We start from the raw sequence: 11,087 nt of genomic DNA on the forward strand, positions 1-11,087 counted from the left end.
TATCAAATCGTGCTCATGTACATGTACATAATTCACAGGCCGGCAAAAACAACCGGACACGTGGAAAAACACCATATTTGGCGATGTCCCCATATTCCAGGGGATGTTATATAAAGACTATTGAAGAGTGGTCACACGGAAACACACACGGCAGACGGGTTTAAGTCCCCGTGCGACCGTCTCTCGTGTCACTTGTTCACGCTCGTCCCCAAAGACTAGAATAAATTCCAAGAACAGTCACCACAACTCTTCAATCCAGGTGAGGAATTTTGATCTATACGATTATTCAAGTGTCAACGCAAGGGTGGGGTTTACTGATATGTATGCAACATTACTGGTATATATATTTTTTTAATTTCTCCTTCACCTTATTGTTGTGTGACGGAAGAAAAAACAAATTACTGATATCAAAACGAATATCACCTAGCGTCCTTCGCAATTTTAGATAATGATAATACTTTATTATAGACCACTTTAGTTCAAGTGAACCTTTCGGTTTTGATAGTGCGTACATGTGCGCGGTGTTCATCATTTTAGATTGACGCCCTACATGGCAAATGAAACTTTAATACAGAGATAACCTTCTCGGAGATGTATCTGATTAAGAAGCTTCTTCTGAATTAATTGCGACAATTAGAGATGTGGCGGCAGATAATACCCCGCTAAGCGCTGTGACAGTGAGTGGGACACGCCAAGGTTGTCGTGTCGTTTCGCGCTGTGACTTTTTCCGCTTTTCGGCGGCCCTGATTTGTCTGCTTTGTCACGCACGTCTGTGGAGTAGGCGCTGGCGATGCTCTGTACGTGTAAATTTATTGGTATCTTACGTTTTGGTCTCAGCTGAATGAAATGGCGGGTTCTGACAGTGACTGGAGCAGGGTGAACGTCAGTAACTCTACGGGTGCGAACGTGACGGTCCCCGAGCCGTACGTGGGCGCAGCCGCCATCCTGGAGAACCTGGCGGTCTCCGTCCCCACCATCCTCACCTACGCCGTCTGCTTCCTTCTCGGCACCGTCGGGAACGTGCTGGTGGTCTTCTCCGTGGCGCGTTTCCGGCGGCTCCGCTCCACCACCAACTACCTCCTGGGGAACCTGGCCACGGCGGACCTGCTGATCGTGGCGCTGTGCGTGCCCGTCAAGGCGGCCGAGTTCTTCCTGCCGGCCTGGGAGCTGGGCGGCTTCCTGTGTAAGGCCACGGCACTCCTGCAGTTTCTGTCCGTCATCTGTTCCGTCCTCACGCTCACATGCATCTCCATTGAAAGGTAAGACAATCTCATTTTCCACTGGCTAAACAAGTATCTGTATCTGTGTCTTTTTTGAGACTATATAAGGGCAGTAGGCTGTTATCCACTGTGTCCATGACACGGTATTGGAAGGTGGAGCCCAACCCTTTCCTTCCACCGACTTTTACCTCCCCAACCGAAGCCAGGTACCCATTTTACACCTGGGTGGAGGGCCTTTCCCAAGGGCACAAGATCGGTGACATGACAGGGTTCGCACCGAGGACCTCATGGATTCTGGGCCAAACACCAGACCATTACGCCACACACATTACCAAATATATACATGTATGTAAATACAAAGACAAAAGCTTAAGTGTACTAACGTCTCCCACTTAATGTACTGATTGTAGAATTGCCTCAATAGTCTTAAGTGTAGTTATGAAAGGCAACTTGTCCAAGATAGCGTGCTTCATAAACTTTTTGATAACGCCCTTTATGGCTTCATAAGCCTATTGGAGAGCACCCAAAGTCATTTCCTTCTCAGGGGCGGTTGGCCAGCATCCTAAAACGCTTTACCAAATCCCTGCGCCACCTGGTCATTGGTAAACACTTTAAAAAGATAACCAATGCAATTTCAGGGCAGCAAAAGAAAAATATTCTCGATGAAGATATCTGTCTGATATTGACATTTACTGCCATTTCTTAACACATTTTCGGCATCATTTCATACTTTAAGAGTTTGAAATAGCCCAAAACCAAGATATGCAAGGCGTCTCTTTATTTCATTTTTTGGTACCGCCCATAAATAGCGAGAACCAGCCTACATGTACTAACGAATACGATACAAAAAGCAACCATTGTCTGTATTGTTATCTCACAGATATCCGTATGCTCTGCGATAGGATTCATTTAACTTACTACATCAAACATGGCCAGAAAATTGACTGTCGTACCAAAACAATACCTCCATTTTACATGGAGGTAACAAGCATGGTCTCAAAATCATTCCCAATCAGAGGATGACTTAATTCTGGATTGGAACTCTCTAACGTGGAAAATAGAAGAACATTAAAAAAACGAAGATACGTGCTTTTGACAGCTCAAATCTCCGTCGCCTTTTCCTGTTATTGGCACATAAGCGCCCGGAGCCCGGGATAGCAGCATTCAATCTTTACATGACTGTAAAAATGATACGTTTCAAATAACCTGTCTATAGCTCCACCAGGCTCGTATAGCACCCGGTATTCAACTTCTTTATACACGGCAGCTATCAATTATCTGCCAGCGCTACCGAAGTTCTTTTGTTGCCCTCCTGAGGGCAGGTTTCACCCCCCACTACTAATTGGAATCGCCCCGAGCAAGGTAGCAAAAGGACTACCGAAACGCCGGCGGATAATTGTTAATGATTGTGTAGAAAGTACCTTAATACCCAATTTCAGATAACCATTTTCACATGTGTGTTAACGCCGTACCCTGTATCTAATGTAGGCTTAGAAGGAAAGCGGGAACAGTGAAAACTCATCATTCTGGAGACTGCGTGTGCGAGACCAAAATGTTAAAAACCTTGCGCCTTTTGCTTTCCTGATTTGCACTCCTTGTTTTAAGTTACGATATGCTCGGATATGGCAGCGACTGTGTCAAATGGCAACGACCGTTTCAGCCCCTGTCACACTCTCACGACCTTTTCCCAACTGACGACCAGATATAGCCACGCCTAACTTTCTTTACGAATCAGAGTTAAATTTGAGTCAAATGTAACCCTTAAAAACGCCCCGAACACTGCTGACTTACTCCCTAACGGTTGGCTGGTGTTCTGCTATACTACAAGCGAAAACAAACGAACCATGGTCGAACCTCCCGACCGACCCCCGAATGTTTCAAACATTTTGCAGCCGAATCGTAGACGAATTCAGTATTCCTGTCACAGGCGTCAACAGTTATCCTTTTAAATCGCACAGGTAAGGCGGCAAATATTACCCGACAATCTCCGGGAGAATCAGGTAATCCAGCCGTGATGTGACTAGATAACGGCGTTCTGAAGACGGGATGAGCGCGCAGATGGGATCTTCGCTAAGGCGCGGCGACTTGAACTGCATGCATCAACCTTACAACGATCCTTAGGGTCAACATGTACCGACGGTTTGTCGGTGGAAATGTCAGGCGTTACGGCGTGATTCTGTCCCAAACGTGCTCGCTTGACCCTTGATGCTGTAGGGCAGACTACACTGCACAAAATCAATTTTTACGGACACCTTAAATCATGTGTAAACACTCCGTTTCTTTGTGTGTACTTTTTCGCATGTTTTAACGTGTGCTTAAAGGTTGGATTTCGTGCACTGTTGGTGAATATATGGTACTAAGCTTCCGATTTTGATAAAATTTTGTGATCCGGACATGCTAGGATCACGGATTGTGGTTGTCATTAATGCTATAATTCCATAGTGGTAATTGCCGGGAAGTTCATATGCGGCATTTGGAAGTTTGTGGTGTAGGGTTAGCCAAGAAGCCAAGAAGGTATGGATGGATTGTCCCGAAACTTGGTAGGTGGGTAGGTCTTGATGAAACCTCAAAATAGTTGCTGTACATTATGGGCCACCTGGAAGCTTGGAATGGCACTGCAGCAGAACTTTCGGTTTAATATCGGCATGATTTGAACATGCTAGGGTCACGAATTTTGCATGGTAGATCGCTCTTGTGCTCGAGAATAAGTGACAAACGTTGACTGACGCGTGCGTGTATAGAACAGTTTTGGGGACGAGACATTAGCGCAAGTCTTTCTGTGCAAAATCAGGCAAACATACTTGAAAGGATGGCTGATATTAGCCAGTCACGAACAGCGACTTCTAAGGACGCCGGCCTTAAGACCACAGCAAGTCAATTTTACGGATGACATCCTCCATATTTAATACGATTGAGTGCAGAAAACAAGGCGGTAAAAAAAACAAGATCCCCTTTTTTGGTGAGTTTTGTTTTTGGTGTCTTTATTCCAAAAAGCAAACGAAACGCTTGAAAGTAATTAATCAACTAAGGAGAAATACGTAAGCACACCAGCCTAGCGAGGTTAGCGCATTTGCAAAAGGTCTATTTTATTAGCGAGGAATGGTAATTATATAAGCGGGGACTGATATTAGCCTTAAGTCGTTATTCTGTTATCACAAATACACCAGAGACAGGCCTCTCATATGGTGTAGCCTCTATCAGGCTTTAGAAGCGGCTGGAAAGAGTAGAAATTTCTAGTCTGGATGCCAGACCCATGGCACTCAAGGCGCAGAGTTAGCCATCAAAGGTGTCTAACTGTAGGGAGCTATGGTATAATTTCCTTGGGGAGATGTGAGCCCTGGAGCCGAGGAACGGGCTTGTGTAGTCCCTAGAATCAGTCTGGCACCCAGGCTAAGAAATTGGTCAAATTATACAAATAGACAGATACCATGCCAGGGAAGTTAGTCCACTAAAAGAATACGTACATTTCCCGGTGCAAATTTAGCGGACCATCTCAGCTGGTGTTATTTGTGGCCAATTTAAACTCTTTCCAGTCGCTGCCGAAGCCTGGTAGAGGCTATGGGAAACCTGGCACCTGTAAGGGATTCTTATAGTCTTACGTTGTCTTCTGGGAGTTGTTCATGTGTACGTGATGAGACATACAGTTCGGTCATCTTTAAGGACTTCAAGGCCTCTTTAAGACCAAGACCCCAACCTTTGTCTTGACGAATGAGTCTGAATATGATTTCTTGATTTACCTTTGACTTCGCCTTGATTTGAATTGACCTATGTCTGCTAGTAGAGAGGTCAAGGCTTCGATTCCCTGCATTCCTGTTTTGGGCCGGGAAAGGCATCGAATTTAACCCTCCACCCCATAAAAAAACACGCCCTAAACACCCACTGACCCACTGACAACACCAGCCGATGGTCTAACACGCGAATCTTTGAAACATTTTGAAACATTCTCCTGGCACAGCCAAAGAGTGGACAACCACAGCCGACCTTGCTTCCGACCTACTCCTGTTCGGACGCTTCGGCCATGTGTGACAGAAACTTTACGCCGCAATGCACGAAATCCGTAAAACATGCGTAAATGTAGGAGCAAGTGAAGAAACGGAACCTTTACGCGTGCTTTAAGGTGTTATAGATCTTGTGCAGTGCTGAAGGGCGGCTCTACAGATACAGATATGACTCATGTTGACTGATCAATCGTCTCCTCACGTACCACACGTAGCGCAGGTCTCTCTCACAGGTCTTGTCATTAGACCTTCATCTGGAGCTGATTCCATAACTACAGCTGTGCCTCTCTTGAGACCGAACCTACGTCATTCGCGCGCGGCGCCTCTGCGCTGTTATCGGCGTTCGACAAAGGGCAGAAGTACGCCTGGCATATGGAAGTTAATCAGCCTCATTTGCTGTGACTTTCGTGCATCGAGTGAATTACTTAGTGAAGTACCATGTGCAAATTGAGATTAATGTCGTTTTACTTTCTTTGTAAACAATATTTGATTAAAGTAATGTAATACAAACGGAGTAAAACTGGAGTAAAACTTATAGATATCTGAATATGCCGCATAAGCTTAACACAACGCAGTTTGAGTTTCTAAAAAGCACCCAGCGCGATTTCAGCGCAGTAGAACTGGATTTTCAAATTCAACTTCCTTGTCATTTTTAACGTATATAGTAGGTTATACCACCCCAATACTAAACTGATATCTATGAGATGAATAAAAATATGATGTGGCTGACGGAAAACAGTTTTGTATATTAGGCTGGTTCTATTTATTCATGGGTGATATAAAAAAAAACAAATTTAAAGGCACATCTGGTGCTGCATCCAGAACCACAGCTGCTACATCCCCATGTTAACCTTTGCACGTTCCGTTGTAGCTTATTTCCGTTAAGTTCCGTCTGGTAATGTAAACGGTCGTTGCCCTTTTAAATCGGTCGATGCCATAGCGAAGACTGGTGCCCTTAAAGTGTATCAGGGCACAGTAACTTTTATGTCGTGGAGACTAGCTAGGCTTTTAGGTTTAAGCTTCTTTGCTCTTCCCGTTGCAGGTACTTTGCCATCATCCACCCGATGCAGATCCGGAGCGTGTTCACGGTGGGGCGTGCGCGCCTGCTCATCGCCGCGATCTGGGTCGTGTCCTTCCTGCTGGCCAGCCCCGCTCTCGTCTCTCAGGTCAGTACTAACCTTAGCCTCCAACAGGCTTCAGCAGAGGCTGGAAACAATAGACATTGACCAGTCCCGCTCTCGTCTCTCAGGTCAGTACTAACCTTAGCCTCCAACAGGCTTCGGAAGCAGCTAGTCCTTCCTGCTGGCCAGCCCCGCTCTCGTCTCTCAGGTCAGTACTAACCTTAGCCTCCAACAGGCTTCGGAAGCAGCTAGTCCTTCCTGCTGGCCAGCCCCGCTCTCGTCTCTCAGGTCAGTACTAACCTTAGCCTCCAACAGGCTTCGGAAGCGGCTGGAATTTCTGGAAAGAGTAGACATTGGCCAAATAGACAGACTTTACACGACTTTCCTCATTGCACACAGGTGGAAGTGAGTACCTAGCTTTGGTCAGGGACGTCCCTCAGATAGGCCTAGGACAGTAAATAGAGGTCTCGTGTTTGGGGACAGGTATATCCTACACACGCGTTGAAGAATCCACCATAGTTATCGAGAAGAGTAGGGTACCTTCCCGGTGTGAATGGTTAAAACCATACAGACGCACCAGGGCTGGCGGCCACTCCAGACCCTTGCGATTCAGCCCCACCAATTGTAAGCTCCTCATCACAATTCAGCCCCTGGCTGCGAAGAAAATCATTGCAGCCCCACTTTGTCCCTGTCCTTGTATTGTTTCTTTAATTTAAAAAAAATCTGTCCCTTCCAGACGCTGGTGGAGTATGACTGGGGAACGGGAGAGCTGGTGTACCACTGTCAGCAGGTCTGGCCCACCGACACACACCGCCAGCTCTACTCCATCTACGGCCTGCTCCTGCTCTTCGTGCTGCCCATGGCGACCATGGCGCTGTCCTACGGCAGGATCATCAGGGAGATCCTCAAGAGGCGCAGGAAGGTGAAGACCTTGTCACTTTACTTTACTGTATACGCCCGCTTCTAAATCTATGGGGGCGTCGTGGGGAGGTGGAGCAGGCGTTTCGGGGCCAGTCAAGTCGCCATGGGCGCTCAGTGTCTCCGTCGGGCCGTCTATCCAGCGGCGGAGGGGTCTCCCTCTGGCCCTCAGGCCTGACCCTCGGATGTTGAAGGATAAAGTGATGTTAAGGTGGCATATTGTTGTTGACATAAGGGTTCACTGGTGTAAGTTTGGGTCCCCTAGTTATATAATAGTTTTGGTAAGTGACCTTGCCAAGGTGACTAAGCTACCACGTAACACCTTGTACTTGGCACCACCCTTACAGGTACTCAGACAGAGGGTGGCGGGGACGGCGGATGAGGCAGAAGAGAAGCACAGCGGGTCGTTCGTGCGGCAGGAGACGCTGGAGGATTTCCTGGCATTGCCGCACATCCGCGCCGAGCTCTCAGCAGCAACCACATGCGACGAGACGGCAGACAAACCGGTGCAGAAGTTACGGATAGGAGAGGTTAACAAGGGGTACGAACTCAGCCCCAGAAATTCTAACAACCCACTAGGCGCAGCTTCAAACGAGGAAAATCGTGTTGGAGAGAGAAACGATTCCGGAGAAGAGGAGACACCAACGTCTACTGATGAGGATCAGATGCCCGCACGGAAGTCATCCAAAGACCTGGTGAGGAAACACAAGTCCCTTCCCGTGGTGCTGACATCTTCCGGGAATTCCCGCACGCCCGACCGGCTCGAACAGCGCCGCAACACCGAAGCAGACACGCTGGACCACCCGCTCCTCCTGCCGCAGCACTCCAAGGAAGAAGTCCGGGAGAGGTGCTTCTTGGAGCGGCTGTGGAGCTTCCGGAGGTCCGTGTCGTGCCGGGGAAGGCCCAGGACGTCCTCAGAGGAGACAGACAAGGCGCTGGCCGGAAGGAGGAGGGTGAAGCGGGTTGGAGTGAAACGGGACTCCAGCCTGGCCGGAAACTTCTACAAGTCCACACACGTGCTGGCAGACGAGGAAGGCGTTAAAGTAAGCCTTCACATTGTTTTGTTGTATCTTTTTTATTGAAGTTATGATGGGAAAAAAACTTCACACCCTTATACATTCGTGTTTATGTCTTTGGTCTATGTTTAAGGCGGTGCAATGGCCATGTCAAGTGGGTAGAGTTTACGCCTTGCATTCAGTAGTTCATGAGTTTGATCCCCAAATTTTGTACATACTACTTAGTACTGAGCATATTTGGAAAAGTGTAAGAGAGTCAAACACACGTACACACCACGTAATGGTGGCACATGCCAGTGGGCCAGCCCTCTTCTTTAGTGATTGCACAACTGTGTGGCCCAAAGGCTACAGAAACGGAGACGTACGTCGCCCCATGTACCATATATAGGTGCGGGAAGGAACTTTTGACTTTTTGAGTTGGTTAAGTCTACACGTTTTTTTTCTCTCCTGCACAGATCTTGCGGATGCTGCTGGTGGTGGTGTTTGTGTTCGCCCTGTGCTGGGGTCCCCGCCTCATCCTGCTGACCCTGACCAAGTTTAACCTGGTGAACGTTCACACCGAGCTGGTATACGCCCTGGACATCACCTTCCACCTGCTGACGTACCTCAACAGCTGCGTCAACCCCGTCTGCTACGCCTTCATGTCACGACACTTCAGACAGAGCTTCAAAGACGTGAGTCTTGTCTCAAGATCTTCCCATTCTTTATGTTTACCTTCAAAGAAGGAAAACGTATTGTTTGTATTAGCACTGACCATAAATGTCAGAATGTGAAATGATTGCACAAATATGCTAGGAATTACAATACACGAAGATTTTCAATTAGAAAATATTTCAATTTTTGGTGCAAAATTTGTTACTTAATGCCCCTTTGACTGTACATTACGGCCATTCTTTGCTTACGATGCTGATAGATTGTACGCTTGGGCCCTAACTAAATATGGTAACACAAGTCAGATGTCTGATACTGAATGAAATGATATGAATAAAAAATCAAAGTACGTACACAGCCGGTACAGTGTCGATTTGAGGGAAATATGAGAAGAAACTACAGCTAACCCACAGGATTTCATTTTTTCCCATCTCAGACAATGTCTTCGGGCTGTAAGAAGAAAGCCCTCGGTCGCCAAGGAACTCCGGACATCCTCCTGACCAGCTACTCCTCCAGACGCCGCCAGCTGGACATCACGGCCACGGTGTGTGGACTGACCGACGCCGGGACCACGCTGACCGGCCGGCCGAGCACAAGCACGGGGCCGTCCACGCGTATCTCTGTCACCAGCTACGGCCGCACCAGCACGGCTACAGCACCGAACAACATGTGCATCACTACAGAGGTTTAGACAACAAAAGGACAGTTGCGCAAAGCTGGATTGCATGGAAACAGGTAGTGTTGACATGGGTGAAGTGTTGAAATTTTGGGGAAAAGTAGAAGCTTTCAGAAAGGAGTGGCTATGTTTGCCTGTGTGTGTGTGGTATTCAGCACCAAGGACAGGAATGTCTGTGTTCAGCACCAAGGACAGGCATGTTTGTTCATGTATGGGTGGTGTTCAGCACCAAGGAAGGCATGTTTCTCTATGTAGGGTTGTGTTCAGCACCAAGGACAGGCACGTTTGTGTATGGACTGTGTTCAGCACCAAGGACAGGCATGTTTCTCTATGTAGGGTTGTGTTCAGCACCAAGGACAGGCACGTTTGTGTATGGACTGTGTTCAGCACAAAGGACAGGCATGTTTGTCCATGTACACATGTACAGGTTGTGTTCAGCACCAAGGACAGGCACGTTTGTGTATGGACTGTGTTCAGCACCAAGGACAGGCATGTTTGTCCATGTACAGGTTGTGTTCAGCACCAAGGACAGGTATGTTAGCCTGTGTGTGGATGGTTTTCAGCACCAAGGACAGGTGTGTTTATGTATGGGTGGCATACAGCACCAAGGACAGGCATATTTTGTCTGCATGTATGGGTTGTGTTCAGCACCAAGGACAGGACTGTTTGTCTATATTTGGGTTGTGTTCAGCACCAAGTACACCAATGTTTGTCTATGTCTGGATTGTGTTAAGCACCAAGGACAGGCATGTTTGTCTATGTATGGGTTGTGTTCAACACCAAGGACAGGTATGCTAATGTAATCAGCAAACTTGGAACTGATTGCAACTGTACAACAAATGCACTACTTAACTGTAAATGTGTTATATACATACCTATATAATAGTGTCTCTGAATAATATATTGTTGTTACTGTTGAATGGCAGTGTTAAGTCTGTAACATATCATTAAATGTCATGACAAGGGAAACATTTGACAAAGTTGCTGATCAAAGTTTCCAACATCAAGATAAGCTAGGAGATATTCACTGGTGTCTTTTGATGTAATCCTACATCTTTGTACTTGTAAGCCTGCATCACCAAATTAGTAAGGATCTTATTTTTCCGAGTAATGGATCATAGTATTCCGTAAAATTTGTATGTTTCTGGTAATGTATGTATGTATTTTGTAAAATTCATATAATTCTTTGGCACCCTGCCCATGTATTGAGTCAGAAGTTACTTTGAGCCATATATGAATACACAAAAAGAGAAATCATAATTGTTTAACCAGTGTAAGACTCAAGTTTGAGAGAGGATTTTGCATTCATGTGCACTATCGACTTTTCAAAGTGGCCTTGTATAAAAACACATTCTTACTGGCAAAGATAGGGCACCTAGCAATCCCACAATCTACCCAACCAGTTTTCCTAAAAAAAAATACAGTTAGCAGTAAGATATGTATACAAAATGTACGTTGATATTTGTCAAAATGTATTGATTGGTGAA

General features: G+C 46.6%; 1 protein-coding gene across 1 annotated transcript; it reads left to right on the forward strand.

Moving 5' to 3' along the window:
- The first annotated feature begins 219 nt into the window (after positions 1–219).
- On the forward strand, positions 220–9,615 carry LOC109475138 (kiSS-1 receptor-like). The gene is made up of 7 exons (XM_019775674.1): positions 220–259; positions 838–1,259; positions 6,261–6,384; positions 7,076–7,261; positions 7,605–8,300; positions 8,729–8,947; positions 9,361–9,615. Exons 2-7 carry the CDS (start codon positions 847–849, stop codon positions 9,613–9,615), a joined length of 1,893 nt encoding a protein of 630 aa, XP_019631233.1. The 5' UTR covers positions 220–259; positions 838–846.
- Positions 9,616–11,087: the final 1,472 nt, after the last annotated feature.

Source organism: Branchiostoma belcheri, unplaced genomic scaffold (assembly GCF_001625305.1).
Source record: "Branchiostoma belcheri isolate BF01 breed outbred unplaced genomic scaffold, Haploidv18h27 scaffold33, whole genome shotgun sequence".
NCBI classification, from domain to species: domain Eukaryota; kingdom Metazoa; phylum Chordata; class Leptocardii; order Amphioxiformes; family Branchiostomatidae; genus Branchiostoma; species Branchiostoma belcheri.

What these genes read in the sequence shown, in the direction of transcription:
- LOC109475138 (XM_019775674.1), top strand. Translation starts at nt 847, where the DNA reads ATGGCGGGTTCTGACAGTGACTGGAGCAGGGTGAACGTCAGTAACTCT. An exon ending in TCCTCAAGAGGCGCAGGAAG is followed by an intron (nt 7,262 to 7,604) that starts GTGAAGACCTTG and finishes CCACCCTTACAG; the next exon opens with GTACTCAGACAGAGGGTGGC. An exon ending in CAGACGAGGAAGGCGTTAAA is followed by an intron (nt 8,301 to 8,728) that starts GTAAGCCTTCAC and finishes TCTCCTGCACAG; the next exon opens with ATCTTGCGGATGCTGCTGGT.